Source organism: Taudactylus pleione, unplaced genomic scaffold (genome assembly GCF_031769625.1).
Source record: "Taudactylus pleione unplaced genomic scaffold, aTauple2 ptg001992l, whole genome shotgun sequence".
NCBI classification, from domain to species: Eukaryota; Metazoa; Chordata; class Amphibia; order Anura; family Myobatrachidae; genus Taudactylus; species Taudactylus pleione.
Window position 1 is genome coordinate 170,464 of NW_028286388.1, and position 16,649 is coordinate 187,112.

The window sequence follows — 16,649 nt, forward strand, 5'->3', positions numbered from 1 at the left end:
TGCTATGTAATGTAATGCTATGTAATATAATGTAATGCTATGTAATGTAATGCTATGTAATGTAATGTACTGCTATGTAATGTAATGCTATGTAATGTAATGCTATGTAATGTACTGCATTGTAATATAATGTAATGCTATGTAATGTAATGCTATGTAATGTAATGCTATGTAATGTAATGTAATGCTATGTAATATAATGTAATGCTATGTAATATAATGTAATGCTATGTAATGTAATGCTATGTAATGTAATGCTATGTAATGTAATGTAATGCTATGTAATGTAATGACTGACTAGGAATCATGCAAATAACCACACACAGGATGCAGGGTAAAAAAGTTTATTTTTGTAGAAACAGGTCATTATTGTACAAGTTAAGAATATGGGTTAAGACATTGAATTTATTTACAAATGTTCCTAAACCCCAGTAGCAGGTACCACAGCGCACGGCATTCACATCGTCCTCACAACTCCACACTCACTAGTGGCAACGCAGTGATAGAATCACCTCCCAACGGCGTCATATCAAGGGAACAGCAGGGGATAAAAAAACAGCTCAGTATATATAGTATAAGTAATTCAACCCTTATTTATAAAATATGAACAACTTTGGCTGACCTGTACCTATATTAGTTAAATGAATATACAGTGGCCTCATACAATGCTGGGCCAGCCTGCAATGCACCTACTCACCGACAGAGCTGTATGACGTGTGCTGCCTGTACCCATTCACACGGACATATACACCCAAACATACATAAATATACATACGCCAACACATGCAGTACATGGAATTATATCTGTGCTCATCACCTTACTGTTGGCAATACTGTTTCAGCCATTTTGTTTGACCAAAAACATTCTGTGCTCTAAACAGGAGCCCTATGAGATTTCAAAAAAGTAATGTCTACGGAGTAGTGAATGAGCCCCAATAAGTATCCAACCAAGTAATGTCCACTGAGGAGAGAATGAGCCCCTATGAGTATCCAACCAAGTATTGTCCACCGAGGAGTGAATGAGCCCCTATGAGTATCCAACCAAGTAATGTCTACCAAGGAGTGAATGAGCCCCTATGAGTATCCAACCAAGTAATGTCTACCGAGGAGTGAATGAGCCCCTATGAGTATCCAACCAAGTAATGTCTACCAAGGAGTGAATGAGCCCCTATGAGTATCCAACCAAGTAATGTCTACTGAGAAGTGAATGAGCCCCTATGAGTATCCAACCAAGTAATGTCCACTGAGGAGAGAATGAGCCCCTATGAGTATCCAACCAAGTATTGTCCACCGAGGAGTGAATGAGCCCCTATGAGTATCCAACCAAGTAATGTCTACCAAGGAGTGAATGAGCCCCTATGAGTATCCAACCAAGTAATGTCTACTGAGGAGTGAATGAGCCCCTATGAGTATCCAACCAAGTAATGTCTACCGAGGATTGAATGAGCCCCTATGAGTATCCAACCAAGTAATGTCAACCGAGGAGTGAATGAGCCCCTATGAATATCCAACCAAGTAATGTCTACTGAGGAGTGAATGAGCCCCTATGAGTATCCAACCAAGTAATGTCTACTGAGGAGTGAATGAGCCCCTATGAGTATCCAACCAAGTAATGTCTACTGAGGAGTGAATGAGCCCCTATGAATATCCAACCAAGTAATGTCTACTGAGGAGTGAATGAGCCCCTATAAGTATTCCATCTACTGAGGAGCCTTCTGCTTTATATATAATATGGCTTTTATGAGTACAGACATCTCATTACAGAGACCCTGTATAGCGACTACTTGTGTAACGTACTCTATGATAGAAACTCACCAACCTCCTCACCATAAACTAAACTCTAGTAACATGAACATGTAAGGACAGGAGAGCCCGGTGTTCTGACTGCGCACGTAGCGGCCATTGGCGGGGCTGACATGGATCCCTCTCATGGTAAATGTTAGGCTACAATGGCTAATGCCATCTGAAGACCAAGTTGGTACATCTCAGACACCTATGGGGGCTGCTATTGCAATCGGAAACGGGGAAGCACAGCAGATATCTCCAAAATCTGCTGCAGTAACAACTACACACATCCTGGGAATGCTCAGTAACTTGTATAATAAGCCCCTTAGGCCTTTCCGTTCATATTTTCTTTTTACACCAATTTCTCCTCTTCCCTTGAAAAAAAGTAAAATGTGAGTTTTCTGGCAATTACATCCCCGAGAATGATGGGAGCCCAATATTGCCATTTTCCTGTGCACCTCTGTGGGGTATGAGGGCAAATTTATGTTATTGGGGTCCACAAGGTGCTTGGACCGTCCCCGCGGCGTTCCGATGACACTTCGTGGGCATTGCTGAGAACTGTACTCCTTATGTACTAAGGAGATCATTGAATCATCATGGTACAGCCCTACGTCCACGTTATTTTCCTAGCAGTACAAATACTGAAACAATCCGCGGACTTGCAGGAAACGAATGAGGCGCTCAGCGAGGACATGGTGACATCTGTTCTCCTAGTGACTGTAGATAAAGGGAATGTCTGTGGTTGCTATTGGCAACTTTACTTTTTCTAGACAATTTCCATGAATGTCCCCAGGTTTATTTAAGGCATTATCAGAATATGAAGCAAAATAAACCAGACACTTATGACCGTGTTAGAGAAATGGAGCCGTTTAACAAAAACACAACAATAAAAAATAAAGTTTAAAAAAATAAAAAAACATTTCTACCCTCATTAAAGCAAAAATATAATTTTGAAATAAACCAGAAATCAGATGGCAAAGACACGTGCCCACAGGGCGGTGAGACGGATAGGAGCCTCCTAATCTTTAGCCTAGAGCTATGTACTATAGTGCGAGATATGGCGGGAATTCCTGTATAATAACATATAATAACACAGCTGCAATAAGTGTGACAATATGCTGGTTACTGCTCTGTGCTGCCAAATACAAGATGGCAGGAAAACGTTGCAACATTTCCTGGTGGGTGGAGTCACACAAATATCTACGCTCTGCGCTGATAAAAGATACGTAACTGCATGTGGCACACAAGTGATATCCCATCCAGGCAGTTCCCTAATAATGTTGCTTCATAAGGGGGTGTTCCGGCCAATGCAGGAGCGGCATGTGATAAGGGGGTGTTCCGGCCAATACAGGACCGGCATGTGATAAGGGGGTGTTCCGGCCAATGCAGGAGCAGCATGTGATAAGGGGGTGTTCCGGCCAATGTAGGACCGGCATGATAAGGGGGTGTTCCGGCCAGTGCAGGAGCGGAATGTGATAAGGGAGTGTTCCGGCCAGTGCAGGAGCGGCATGTGATAAGGGAGTGTTCCGGCCAATGCAGGAGCGGCATGTGATAAGGGGGTGTTCCGGCCAGTGCAGGAGCGGCATGTGATAAGGTGGCGTTCCGGCCAGTGCAGGAGCGGCATGTGATAAGGTGGTGTTCCGGTCAGTGCAGGAGCGGCATGTGATAAGGGGGTGTTCCGGCCAGTGCAGGAGCGGCATGTGATAAGGGGATGTTCCGGCCAGTGCAGGAGCGGCATGTGATAAGGGGATGTTCCGGCCAGTGCAGGAGCGGCATGTGATAAGGGGGTGTTCCGGCCAGTGCAAGAGCGGCATGTGATATGGGGGTGTTCCGGCCAGTGCAGGACCGGCATGTGATAAGGGGGTGTTCCGGCCAATGCAGGAGCGGCATGTGATAAGGGGGTGTTACGGCCAATGCAGGAGCGGCATGTGATAAGGGGGTGTTCCGGCCAATGCAGGAGCGGCATGTGATAAGGGGGTGTTCCGGCCAGTGCAGGAGCGGCATGTGATAAGGGGGTGTTCCGGCCAGTGCAGGAGCGGAATTTGATATGGGGGTGTTCCGGCCAATGCAGGAGCGGCATGTGATAAGGGGGTGTTACGGCCAATGCAGGAGCGGCATGTGATAAGGGGGTGTTCCGGCCAGTGCAGGAGCGACATGTGATAAGGTGGTGTTCCGGCCAATACAGGACCGGCATGTGATAAGGGGGTGTTCCGGCCAATGCAGGAGCAGCATGTGATAAGGGGGTGTTCCGGCCAATGTAGGACCGGCATGATAAGGGGGTGTTCCGGCCAGTGCAGGAGCGGAATGTGATAAGGGAGTGTTCCGGCCAGTGCAGGAGCGGCATGTGATAAGGGAGTGTTCCGGCCAATGCAGGAGCGGCATGTGATAAGGGTGTGTTCCGGCCAGTGCAGGAGCGACATGTGATAAGGTGGTGTTCCGGCCAGTGCAGGAGTGGAATTTGATAAGGGGGTGTTCCGGCCAGTGCAGGAGCGGCATGTGATAAGGGGGTGTTCCGGCCAGTGCAAGAGCGGCATGTGATATGGGGGTGTTCCGGCCAGTGCAGGACCGGCATGTGATAAGGGGGTGTTCCGGCCAATGCAGGAGCGGCATGTGATAAGGGGGTGTTACGGCCAATGCAGGAGCGGCATGTGATAAGGGGGTGTTCCGGCCAATGCAGGAGCGGCATGTGATAAGGGGGTGTTCCGGCCAGTGCAGGAGCGGCATGTGATAAGGGGGTGTTCCGGCCAGTGCAGGAGCGGAATTTGATATGGGGGTGTTCCGGCCAATGCAGGAGCGGCATGTGATAAGGGGGTGTTACGGCCAATGCAGGAGCGGCATGTGATAAGGGGGTGTTCCGGCCAGTGCAGGAGCGACATGTGATAAGGTGGTGTTCCGGCCAATACAGGACCGGCATGTGATAAGGGGGTGTTCCGGCCAATGCAGGAGCAGCATGTGATAAGGGGGTGTTCCGGCCAATGTAGGACCGGCATGATAAGGGGGTGTTCCGGCCAGTGCAGGAGCGGAATGTGATAAGGGAGTGTTCCGGCCAGTGCAGGAGCGGCATGTGATAAGGGAGTGTTCCGGCCAATGCAGGAGCGGCATGTGATAAGGGTGTGTTCCGGCCAGTGCAGGAGCGACATGTGATAAGGTGGTGTTCCGGCCAGTGCAGGAGTGGAATTTGATAAGGGGGTGTATTGGCCACAATGATTCTCTGCTAGTCTAAACCAAACATAACCACCCTGCATAATACCAAACTGTTCCACTGAGCGCTCTACATTATTAGTGTATAGCAGGTATAGGTCATAACTCCTGCGATAAGAGAATCACTCTCTCTATTACAGCAGAACAGGTCTCTTTAGGATAAACCCTGCCATGGAGAAGCCTCCTAATCTAATGCCACGCACACACTGCACTTTATAACCCAGGTACAGCAGAATGGCACGGCTAGCAGAGGATGGCGCAAACGCCACGCCATGTGAGAGACGCCCGATTGTGCCCTTTGTCCACAAGAGAAAGTGACCAATTTGTATATTTGTTGAGCTAGACTGTAAATATTATAAGAATTTGATATAAATTAAGTTCTGATCTGATTGTAGCAGATAGAAATTAGTCCTGAGAAAGTAAGATGTACCCAGAGCGGCTTCTATTCAGATGACCTCACTGTGTGGCCCCCACAAAATTCACTCTAATCTACAATTCACAAGAGGAAATGATAAACTACTTCCAGCTAACACAAGTGACCGTTGCCTGGAGCCATTACTGGCAGCCATTTTGTGGGCAGAAGCGATATTTATAAGAAAGCAGCCAATTGCTGCCCCAGGAACCAGTGATGCTAGAAAACCATGAAATAACAATGGTACATGTGTGTTGTGTGTCAATGACACTGGTTCCAAGTGGAGGGACCGTCTGCATGTTCATGGATATTACCTCAACCTACAAAATGGCTGCCTCTATTCCGGGCAGACAATGTTACATGTTGCTCCTAGAACAGCCTATCAGAGAGCTGGATAAGGGAGATCTCTGTAATGACCAGTAACACAAATATATAAGTAACATCTACTCAATTTGGTCCAAAACGGACGTACCACCTCACCTCAGTAGTAAAATGCGAACTTGAGCACTACAAGGGGTAAATTCTGGGCTCCCAAGATTACTGTGTGTTCAGTCAGGGATGTAGTCGGCATGCAGACAGTCAGAATCCCGACGCTCGATATACTGACCGCGGGATCCCGATAGGTCAAAATGCAGACAAATTACAATGGTAAGTATTAGGGGGAGGGTTAGGGTGCAGGAGGGGAGGGTTAGGGTATAGATGGGGAGGGTTAGGGTGCAGGAGGGGAGGGTTAGGGTGCAGGAGGGGAGGGTTAGAGTGCAGGAGGGGAGGGTTAGGGTGCAGGAGGGGAGAGTTAGGGTGCAGGAGGGGAGGGTTAGGGTGCAGGAGGGGAGGGTTAGGGTGCAGGAGGGGAGGGTTAGGGTGCAGGAGGGGAGGGTTAGGGTGCAGGAGGGGAGAGTTAGGGTGCAGGAGGGGAGGGTTAGGGTGCAGGAGGGGAGGTAGGGGGGCGGCTGGGGTTAGCCTTAGAATACTTACTGAAAATCACCGGCATTATCAGTCGGGATTCCGACCGTCAGGATGCTGTACATAACCCGTTCAACATTGTTTCTAATATAATTTATGTTCTATTCCCAATATATTAGTAAATGTATTTTCTACTAGACGATAGTTTTAACTATATTCTGAGACAAGGAGACAGTGACAAATAATGGAGGCTCCCAACCATCAACCAAACAAAGAGGTGACCCGATGCCGGGGGTCTACTGCAAACATACAGAAAATAAATACTCTCAGCCCCATCATATTTACAGAGCCCACAACCCTTCCTCATCTGCCCCACACACACCCGGGTTAATAAATATCCTACAAAATTCTAAGTTTCATCATTAATTTAATATATATGTTGATGGACAACCACAAAGTTTTGTTAAGTTATGTACAAAAAGACTTCTATAAATATAATATTTTAAAACGGTAGCTCGTCCCTAGAGGCTGCTATATACACAGGGAGGGGCACTGCCTCAGATCAGGTACAAATCTGTATAAAAGATTATACGTACAAACCTTTACATCCTTTGGATGTTTGAAACGTGGAATTTTTGTGGTTGTCCATCAGCAAAATAAATAAGAAACGGTTCAGTTTGTTTTAGAAAAATCCAGGAATGAGTCGGTCAAATTTATCTGCTGCCTGTAACACAAGTTCTACGCAATGTTGTGATCCCGATGAGAAGCGGATCCGTGACATCCAGCGCACGTGACGCAATCCGTTACGTGCTGAGGTTTGTAAGAAATGGCTTGTCTGGTGGCGTAATATGTAGCCCGTTATGCTCGTCATGTTCACGCTGGGAAAAGACGGGAACGGCTGCAGTTTTGTGATGTTCAAGGTAAACCGTCATCTTCTAAGCTTAATGCCACTCGCTGGGGGAGAGAAAATGAGAATAGGAAATGTGATCGTTACCACTATACATGGTACATACATGATACACAGAGCAGCACGCCTGCTATTGTCTGTACCCATATGTATGTACACATCAGTCATAGCTCCCAGCTGTGTGTCTGCACATGAGAGGGCTCCTATCACTATACATGGTACATACATGATACACAGGGCAGCACGCCTGCTATTGTCTGTACACATATGTATGTACACATCAGTCATAGCTCCCAGCTGGGTGTCTGCACATGAGAGGGCTCCTATCACTATACATGGAACATACATGATACACAGGGCAGCACGCCTGCTATTGTCTGTACACATATGTATGTACACATCCGTCATAGCTCCCAGCTGGGTGTCTGCACATGAGAGGGCTCCTATCACTATACATGGTACATACATGATACACAGGGCAGCACGCCTGCTATTGTCTGTACCCATATGTATGTACACATCCGTCATAGCTCCCAGCTGGGTGTCTGCACATGAGAGGACTCCTATCACTATACATGGTACATACATGATACACAGGGCAGCACGCCTGCTATTGTCTGTACCCATATGTATGTACACATCCGTCATAGCTCCCAGCTGGGTGTCTGCACATGAGAGGGCTCCTATCACTATACATGGTACATACATGATACACAGGGCAGCACGCCTGCTATTGTCTGTACCCATATGTATGTGCCCATCAGTCATAGCTCCCAGCTGGGTGTCTGCACATGAGAGGACTCCTATCACTATACATGGTACATACATGATACACAGGGCAGCACGCCTGCTATTGTCTGTACCCATATGTATGTACACATCAGTCATAGCTCCCAGCTGGGTGCCTGCACATGAGAGGACTCCTATCACTATACATGGTACATACATGATACACAGGGCAGCACGCCTGCTATTGTCTGTACCCATATGTATGTACACATCAGTCATAGCTCCCAGCTGTGTGTCTGCACATGAGAGGACTCCTATCACTATACATGGTACATACATGATACACAGGGCAGCACGCCTGCTATTGTCTGTACCCATATGTATGTACACATCAGTCATAGCTCCCAGCTGGGTGTCTGCACATGAGAGGACTCCTATCACTATACATGGTACATACATGATACACAGGGCAGCACGCCTGCTATTGTCTGTACACATATGTATGTGCCCATCAGTCATAGCTCCCAGCTGGGTGTCTGCACATGAGAGGACTCCTATCACTATACATGGTACATACATGATACACAGGGCAGCACGCCTGCTATTGTCTGTACACATATGTATGTGCCCATCAGTCATAGCTCCCAGCTGGGTGTCTGCACATGAGAGGACTCCTATCACTATACATGGTACATACATGATACACAGGGCAGCACGCCTGCTATTGTCTGTACCCATATGTATGTACACATCAGTCATAGCTCCCAGCTGGGTGTCTGCACATGAGAGGGCTCCTATCACTATACATGGTACATACATGATACACAGGGCAGCACGCCTGCTATTGTCTGTACACATATGTATGTGCCCATCAGTCATAGCTCCCAGCTGTGTGTCTGCACATGAGAGGGCTCCTATCACTATACATGGTACATACATGATACACAGGGCAGCACGCCTGCTATTGTCTGTACCCATATGTATGTACACATCAGTCATAGCTCCCAGCTGGGTGTCTGCACATGAGAGGGCTCCTATCACTATACATGGTACATACATGATACACAGGGCAGCACGCCTGCTATTGTCTGTACCCATATGTATGTGCCCATCAGTCATAGCTCCCAGCTGGGTGTCTGCACATGAGAGGGCTCCTATCACTATACATGGTACATACATGATACACAGGGCAGCACGCCTGCTATTGTCTGTACACATATGTATGTACACATCAGTCATAGCTCCTAGCTGGGTGTCTGCACATGAGAGGGCTCCTATCACTATACATGGTACATACATGATACACAGGGCAGCACGCCTGCTATTGTCTGTACACATATGTATGTACACATCAGTCATAGCTCCCAGCTGGGTGTCTGCACATGAGAGGGCTCCTATCACTATACATGGAACATACATGATACACAGGGCAGCACGCCTGCTATTGTCAGTACACATATGTATGTGCACATCAGTCATAGCTCCCAGCTGGGTGTCTGCACATGAGAGGGCTCCTATCACTATACATGGTACATACATGATACACAGGGCAGCACGCCTGCTATTGTCTGTACACATATGTATGGGCATAATGATAAAGTATAAAACTTGTCACTGTAAGGAAATATGAGATATATATATTAAAGGTTGCAAAGTGCGCGGCATGTCTTGATAAAGGAGCAACGACTCTGAAAAGTCGATTATAAGAGCGGCGCTGTCAGAGTCTTTCATGATGTGATTTACTTCTGAGTGCCGACCACTTTGCAACCTATACTTTTAACCTGGGTATGGCATCAAAACAGGCTGTTCTGTACCTGAGTGCCGGATTCAACGAGGCATATTATATATATATATATATATATATATATATATACATCTTCCAATAGACCGGCACTCGCGTAGGCAGTGCTAATGGCACTAAATATGCTCCGGTGCCCTCCTTTAGGGGTTTAGGCAAACTCCAAATAGCTAGACTGGAAGGCGGCACTCAGAGACTGGCAATCAAGGTGAAAATCTTCATTTAATGGTTCATCGTTTCGGAGGACGGACCTCCTTTATCAAGACACCAACATAAATATAAAAATAAAACCATGAGGGATATTAAACCTGAATCTGGAACCAGAAAATCACCTGATCAGGATTAAAACTGAATCAATATTTATTTTTAATAATATGGTTTGAACTGGTTTACACATACATTCTGCTATTGTTGGCACCCGTAATTCTACTTAAAGACACTAACACAGAAGACGAAATTGTAAAGCACGAAGGAATTTGTTGCGCTATATAAGACACTATTAATAAATAAATGACCAGCACCTCTAAGCGACGGGCAGACACACCAGTGTGAGACGGCTGGTCTGAGATTACGATTGTTATACAGTTCTAGAGATGGGAGTTTCATCCCAGGTGATAATGAGCTACAGACGCCGACTCTGGCAATAGGGAGTAATAACCGTTTAGGCGGTTTTATAGCCTATAATTGTACACATTGTTATACTTACAGCTGGGTAGACATGTCCAATCTGCGAAGTCCGACCAATGTGAATCTCTTCTTCCTCCTCCTCTTCCTCTTCAGTTGTTTTCCGATAGACAGGATTATCAAAATTCATACTCTTTGTATTCTTTCGTTTCCAGTTCCTCCAGATGAGATACCCAGACAAGCAAAGAAGGACGAGGACGGCTAGGGAAAGAGATTGGGGTAACGGTGGTAACATTGGTACATTAATTTCATCAAGGGATGAAAGGTTGGCATCATAATGAGAATACCGGTAAGAGAAACCTATCTGGATGACGGGATTGGTGAATGAGTAAGAATGGCCATGGGAAGAACAGCTAGAGGAGATTGGTGTAACAGTGGGTGATGGGTTTGGTGAATGAATGAGAGTGGTCATGGGAAGCACAGCTAGTGGAGGAGATTGGTGTAACAGTGGGTGATGGGTTTGGTGAATGAATGAGAGTGGTCATGGGAAGCACAGCTAGTGGAGGAGATTGGTGTAACAGTGGGTGATGGGTTTGGTGAATGAATGAGAGTAGTCATGGGAAGCACAACTAGTGGAGGAGATTGGTGTAACAGTGGGTGATGGAGTTGGTGAATGAATGAGTGAGAACGGTCATGGGAAGCACAGCTAGTAGAAGAGATTGGCGTAACATTGGGTGATGGGGTTGGTGAATGAGTAAGAACGGCCATGGGAAGCACAGCTAGTGGAAGAGATTGGTGTAACAGTGGGTGATGGGTTTGGTGAATGAATGAGAGTGGTCATGGGAAGCACAGCTAGCAGAGGAGATTGATGTAACAGTGGGTGATGGGGTTGGTGAATGAGTAAGAACAGCCATGGGAAGCACAGCTAGTGGAGGAGATTGGTGTAACACTGGGTGATGGGGTTGGTGAATGAGTGAGAACGGCCATGGGAAGCACAGCTAGTAGAAGAGATTGGTGTAACAGTGGGTGATGGGGTTGGTGAATGAATGAGTAAGAACGGTCATGGGAAGCACAGCTAGTAGAAGAGATTGGTGTAACAGTAGGTGATGGGATTGGTGAATGAAAGTGGTCATGGGAAGCACAGCTAGTAGAAGAAATTGGTGTAACAGTGGGTGATGGGGTTGGTGAATGAATGAGTGAGAACGGTCATGGGAAGCACAGCTAGTAGAAGAGATTGGTGTAACAGTGGGTGATGGGGTTGGTGAACGAATGAGAGTGGTCATGGGAAGCACTGCTAGTAGAAGAGATTGGTGTAACAGTGGGTGATGGGGTTGGTGAACGGATGAGTGTGGTCATGGGAAGTACAGCTAGTAGAAGAGATTTGTGTAACAGTGGGTGATGGGATTGGTGAATGAGTAAGAGCGGCCATGGGAAGCACAGCTAGTAGAAGAGATTGGTGTAACAGTGGGTGATGGGGTTGGTGAATGAGAGTGGTCATGGGAAGCACAGCTAGTAGAGGAGATTGATGTAACAGTGGGTGATGGGGTTGGTGAATGAGTAAGAACGGCCATGGGAAGCACAGCTAGTGGAGGAGATTGGTGTAACATTGGGTGATGGGGTTGGTGAATGAGTGAGAACGGTCATGGGAAGCACAGCTAGTAGAAGAGATTGGTGTAACAGTGGGTGATGGGGTTGGTGAATGAATGAGTAAGAACGGTCATGGGAAGCACAGCTAGTAGAAGAGATTGGTGTAACAGTGGGTGATGGGGTTGGTGAATGGATGAGTGTGGTCATGGGAAGTACAGCTAGTAGAAGAGATTGGTCTAACAGTGGGTGATGGGGTTGGTGAATGAATGAAAGTGGTCATGGGAAGCACAGCTAGTGGAGGAGATTGGTGTAACAGTGGGTGATGGGGTTGGTGAATGAGAGTGGTCATGGGAAGCACAGCTAGTGGAGGAGATTGGTGTAACAGTGGGAGATGGGGTCGGTGAATGAATGAGAGCGGTCATGGGAAGCACAGCTAGTAGAAGAGATTGGTGTAACAGTGGGTGATGGGGTTGGTAAATGGATGAGTGTGGTCATGGGAAGTACAGCTAGTAGAAGAGATTGGTCTAACAGTGGGTGATGGGGTTGGTGAATGAATGAAAGTGGTCATGGGAAGCACAGCTAGTGGAGGAGATTGGTGTAACAGTGGGTGATGGGGTTGGTGAATGAGAGTGGTCATGGGAAGCACAGCTAGTGGAGGAGATTGGTGTAACAGTGGGAGATGGGGTCGGTGAATGAATGAGAGTGGTCATGGGGAGCACAGCTAGTGGAGGAGATTGGTGTAACAGTGGGTGATGGGTTGGTGAATGAATAAAAGTGGTCATGGGAAGCACAGCTAGTGGAGGAGATTGGTGTAACAGTGGGTGATGGGGTTGGTGAATGAATGAGGGTGGTCATGGGAAGCACAGCTAGTGGAGGAGATTGGTGTAACAGTGGGTGATGGGGTTGGTGAATGAGAGTGGTCATGGGAAGCACAGCTAGTGGAGGAGATTGGTGTAACAGTGGGAGATGGGGTCGGTGAATGAATGAGAGTGGTCATGGGTAGCACAGCTAGTGGAGGAGATTGGTGTAACAGTGGGTGATGGGTTGGTGAATGAATAAAAGTGGTCATGGGAAGCACAGCTAGTGGAGGAGATTGGTGTAACAGTGGGTGATGGGGTTGGTGAATGAATGAGGGTGGTCATGGGAAGCACAGCTAGTGGAGGAGATTGGTGTAACAGTGGGTGATGGGATTGGTGAATGAAAGTGGTCATGGGAAGCACGGCTAGTAGAGGAGATTGGTGTAACAGTGGGTGATGGGATTGGTGAATGAATGAGAGTGGTCATGGGAAGCACAGCTAGTGGAGGAGATTGGTGTAACAGTGGGTGATGGGGTTGGTGAATGAATGAGGGTGGTCATGGGAAGCACAGCTAGTGGAGGAGATTGGTGTAACAGTGGGTGATGGGATTGGTGAATGAAAGTGGTCATGGGAAGCACGGCTAGTAGAGGAGATTGGTGTAACAGTGGGTGATGGGATTGGTGAATGAATGAGAGTGGTCATGGGAAGCACAGCTAGTGGAGGAGATTGGTGTAACAGTGGGTGATGGGGTTGGTGAATGAGTGAGAACGGCCATGGGAAGCACAGCTAGTGGAGGAGATTGGCGCAACATTGGGTGATGGGGTTGGTGAATGAGTGAGAATGGTCATGGGAAGCACAGCTAGAGGAAGAGATTGGTGTAACAGTGTGTGATGGGGTTGGTGAATGAATGAGTGAGAACGGTCATGGGAAGCACAGCTAGTAGAGGAGATTGATGTAACAGTGGGTGATGGGGTTGGTGAATGAATGAGTGAGAACGGTCATGGGAAGCACAGCTAGTAGAGGAGATTGATGTAACAGTGGGTGACTGGATTGATGAATGAGCAGGAACGACCATAGGAAGCACGGCTAGTTGAAGAGCTTAGTAGCATAGTCTGCACATTAGCAGGAATGTATATCCTATAAATTATAAACTTGTGAGCAGGGCGCTCTTTCTGCTGTCAGCACGTGTTCTACAGCTGAGGACCTCTATGGGTAGGGAGGAAGATAATACTTGGAATCTGATGGGTTGCTATGGGCAACATCACTTCTTAATAGAACTGCCATCTTAGTAAATTTACCCCTATGTACTGATTAGGTGAATTAATGTACACACAGCAAAAGTAAGCCTCACACTCCTACCCCACTAAGTTTTACTGAATCACTGTGGCAGGAAATAGAAGAATCTGGAATGGGAGCATAAGCTGATACATTTTGTCCCACTTCAGTCTGGTTCTCGATTCCTCCACTCCATAGAAATGGTCCTCTCTAAGGCTCAAAGAGATAAGAGATCTTCTAACTGCAAAATTCACTGCTCGTTTCTCTATAATCTTTGTCCTGCACATATCTGCAGCCTTTGGTGAACTAACCTCTCCTTCTTCGGACACTCCAGGCCCTTTGGTCTCTGTGACTCATTAACTGGTTCCACTCTTACCTAAGTAACTGCTCCTTCACTGTACACTCCTCTGACTCCCCCTCCCTCCCTCAACCGGATGGTGTTCCCCAAGGGTTTGTTCTTGGCCCCCTTCTCTTTGCTCCTCCTCACTTGTAGATCTCAGCTCCTTCAGTCCCCAATACCACCTACAAACCGATGACCCACAAATTTACCTTCATCCTTTCTAACGTCTCTGTCTTTCTACCAACTCCTCCTGTCCCACCTTCTCAAACTTAACCTGGCTAAAACTGAACTCATGGTATTCCCCACATTCAGGACTCCATCATCTCCCCTGTCTCTACCTGTTGGCAACTCCACCCTGACCTCTGTCCTCCCATGTCTGCTGCCTCCATCCTCTCCTCCACTCCCCCCAACCAGTCTGTCTCACTATCATTCCATTTCCACCTTTGTAATATCTCTGGAATCAGACCCTTCCTCAGCATCGATGCCCACAAACTGCTCTTCCCTCCACTTATCATTTCCCACCTAGATTACTGTAATCTCCTCCTCTCTCTCTCTCCTTTCTCCCCTACTGTTATCGACCATGAATGCTGCCGCTCATCTCATTTACCTCTCTCCACATCCTGATCCTGCTTCCCCCCCATTCTCTGCAAACTGCTTCACTGGCTCCTCGCCCACCACAGAATAATCTTACACACGTCACCCTCACTTATTAATCCCTAAATTGCTTCACTTTCTCCTACATTTCCAATTGGATCTCTCTGCTCATCTTCTGCGCTCCTCCATTGACAACCGCCTCTATCTGCTCTGATCACCTCCTCTCACTCCCACATCCAAGATTCTTCGATGCGGCCTCACTACTCCGGAACTTACTCTCGCTCTATCAGACTCTTGGACAGTCTCTGCTCCTTCAAAAGAGCCCTGAAGACTCACTACTTCATCAGCCATCCTAACCCCCTACTCAGCACCTCTGACCACTCAACTACCCTCTCTTTCAGTTCACTTACTGGTTCCTACCACTTACACTGTAAGCCATGACAGACAGGGCCCTCTTCCCTCGTTCTCTCCGCCCAGCACATTTGTTCCCGTCTCCATTCTTCCCACCAGTGACTCTGATCCTCTGCATGTCTATAGCTCACTGAGTGTATAACATGTATACATATTACTCACCTACAGGCACAGCTACACCGATCACTGCAGCAGTCAGTGTGGACCTGAGGTCAGAATCCGCATTTCCATCTGTAAGGAGGAGGGGACAATAAGATCTGGTGCAGCACCGCCCACATGAAGTTAAATGTTAAGACAGAGTTCCGCGAGTTTCATGGAGACCCTCATGGGCCGCCCACGATCCAGCTTTCTCATAGAGAAAGGGGAGACGGACCATAGCACTAGAGTGCTGGGCAAGCCAGATTGTTGCAGTGCACCTGATACCAGCTGCTAAAGGTTTACAGAGGCATGAAAAGGTATCAAACCCTGCACCACTGGCAACCGTCCATCTTGGGCACCTCTGGGCTATTGCCCATGCTGTCAATCCTGCACTGACAGCCTACTGAGGCCATGGGTGGGCACAACATGACTGGTGAAGGATCTAAGCATAACCAACACAAAGTAGCTCTTCCTGGGTATTGGACAGACGGGCTAGCCTTCGCACCCCACGCTGCATCAATGAGCCTTGGGCGCCCATGACCCCCTTCCCTAGAACACTTTTACTAGGTACTAACCACTGCATACCGGGAACACCCCACAAGAGCTGCTGTTTGGAGATGCTCTGACCCAGTCGTCTAGCTGACACAATCTGACCCTTTATAAAGTTGCTCAGATCCTTACACTGATGACCGTGCCCTGTCCATATATCGCCGTGCCCTGTCCATATATCGCCGTGCGCTGTCCATATATCGCCGTGCGCTGTCCATATATCGCCGTGCCCTGTCCATATATCGCCGTGCGCTGTCCATATATCACCACACACTGTCCATATATCACGATGGCTGTACATTGTCCATATATCCTCAAACACTGCCCATATATCCTCAAACACTGCCCATATATCCCCACGCACTGCCCATATATCCCCACGCACTGCCCATATATCCCCACGCACTGCCCATATATCCCCACGCACTGTCCATATATCCCCACGCACTGTCCATATATCACCACGCACTGTCCATCTATCACCACGCACTGTCCATCTATCACCACGCACTGTCCATCTATCACCACACACTGTCCATCTATCACCACACACTGTCCATCTATCACCACACACTGTCCATCTATCACCACACACTGTC

General features: G+C 47.5%; 1 protein-coding gene across 2 annotated transcripts in view; it reads right to left on the reverse strand.

Annotated features, from left to right (window-relative positions):
- Positions 1–334: 334 nt before the first annotated feature.
- LRP8 (LDL receptor related protein 8) overlaps positions 335–16,649 on the reverse strand; it is a 188,166-nt gene continuing 171,851 nt past the window's right edge. For both annotated transcript variants that reach the window (XM_088465558.1, XM_088465557.1), the window contains 3 exons: positions 15,526–15,594; positions 10,442–10,620; positions 335–7,255 (listed from right to left, as the gene is read on the reverse strand). In XM_088465558.1, the coding sequence (XP_088321684.1) occupies positions 7,217–7,255; positions 10,442–10,620; positions 15,526–15,594 (287 nt within the window). In that variant the 3' untranslated portion in view covers positions 335–7,216. The remainder of the gene's footprint in view (positions 7,256–10,441; positions 10,621–15,525; positions 15,595–16,649) is intronic.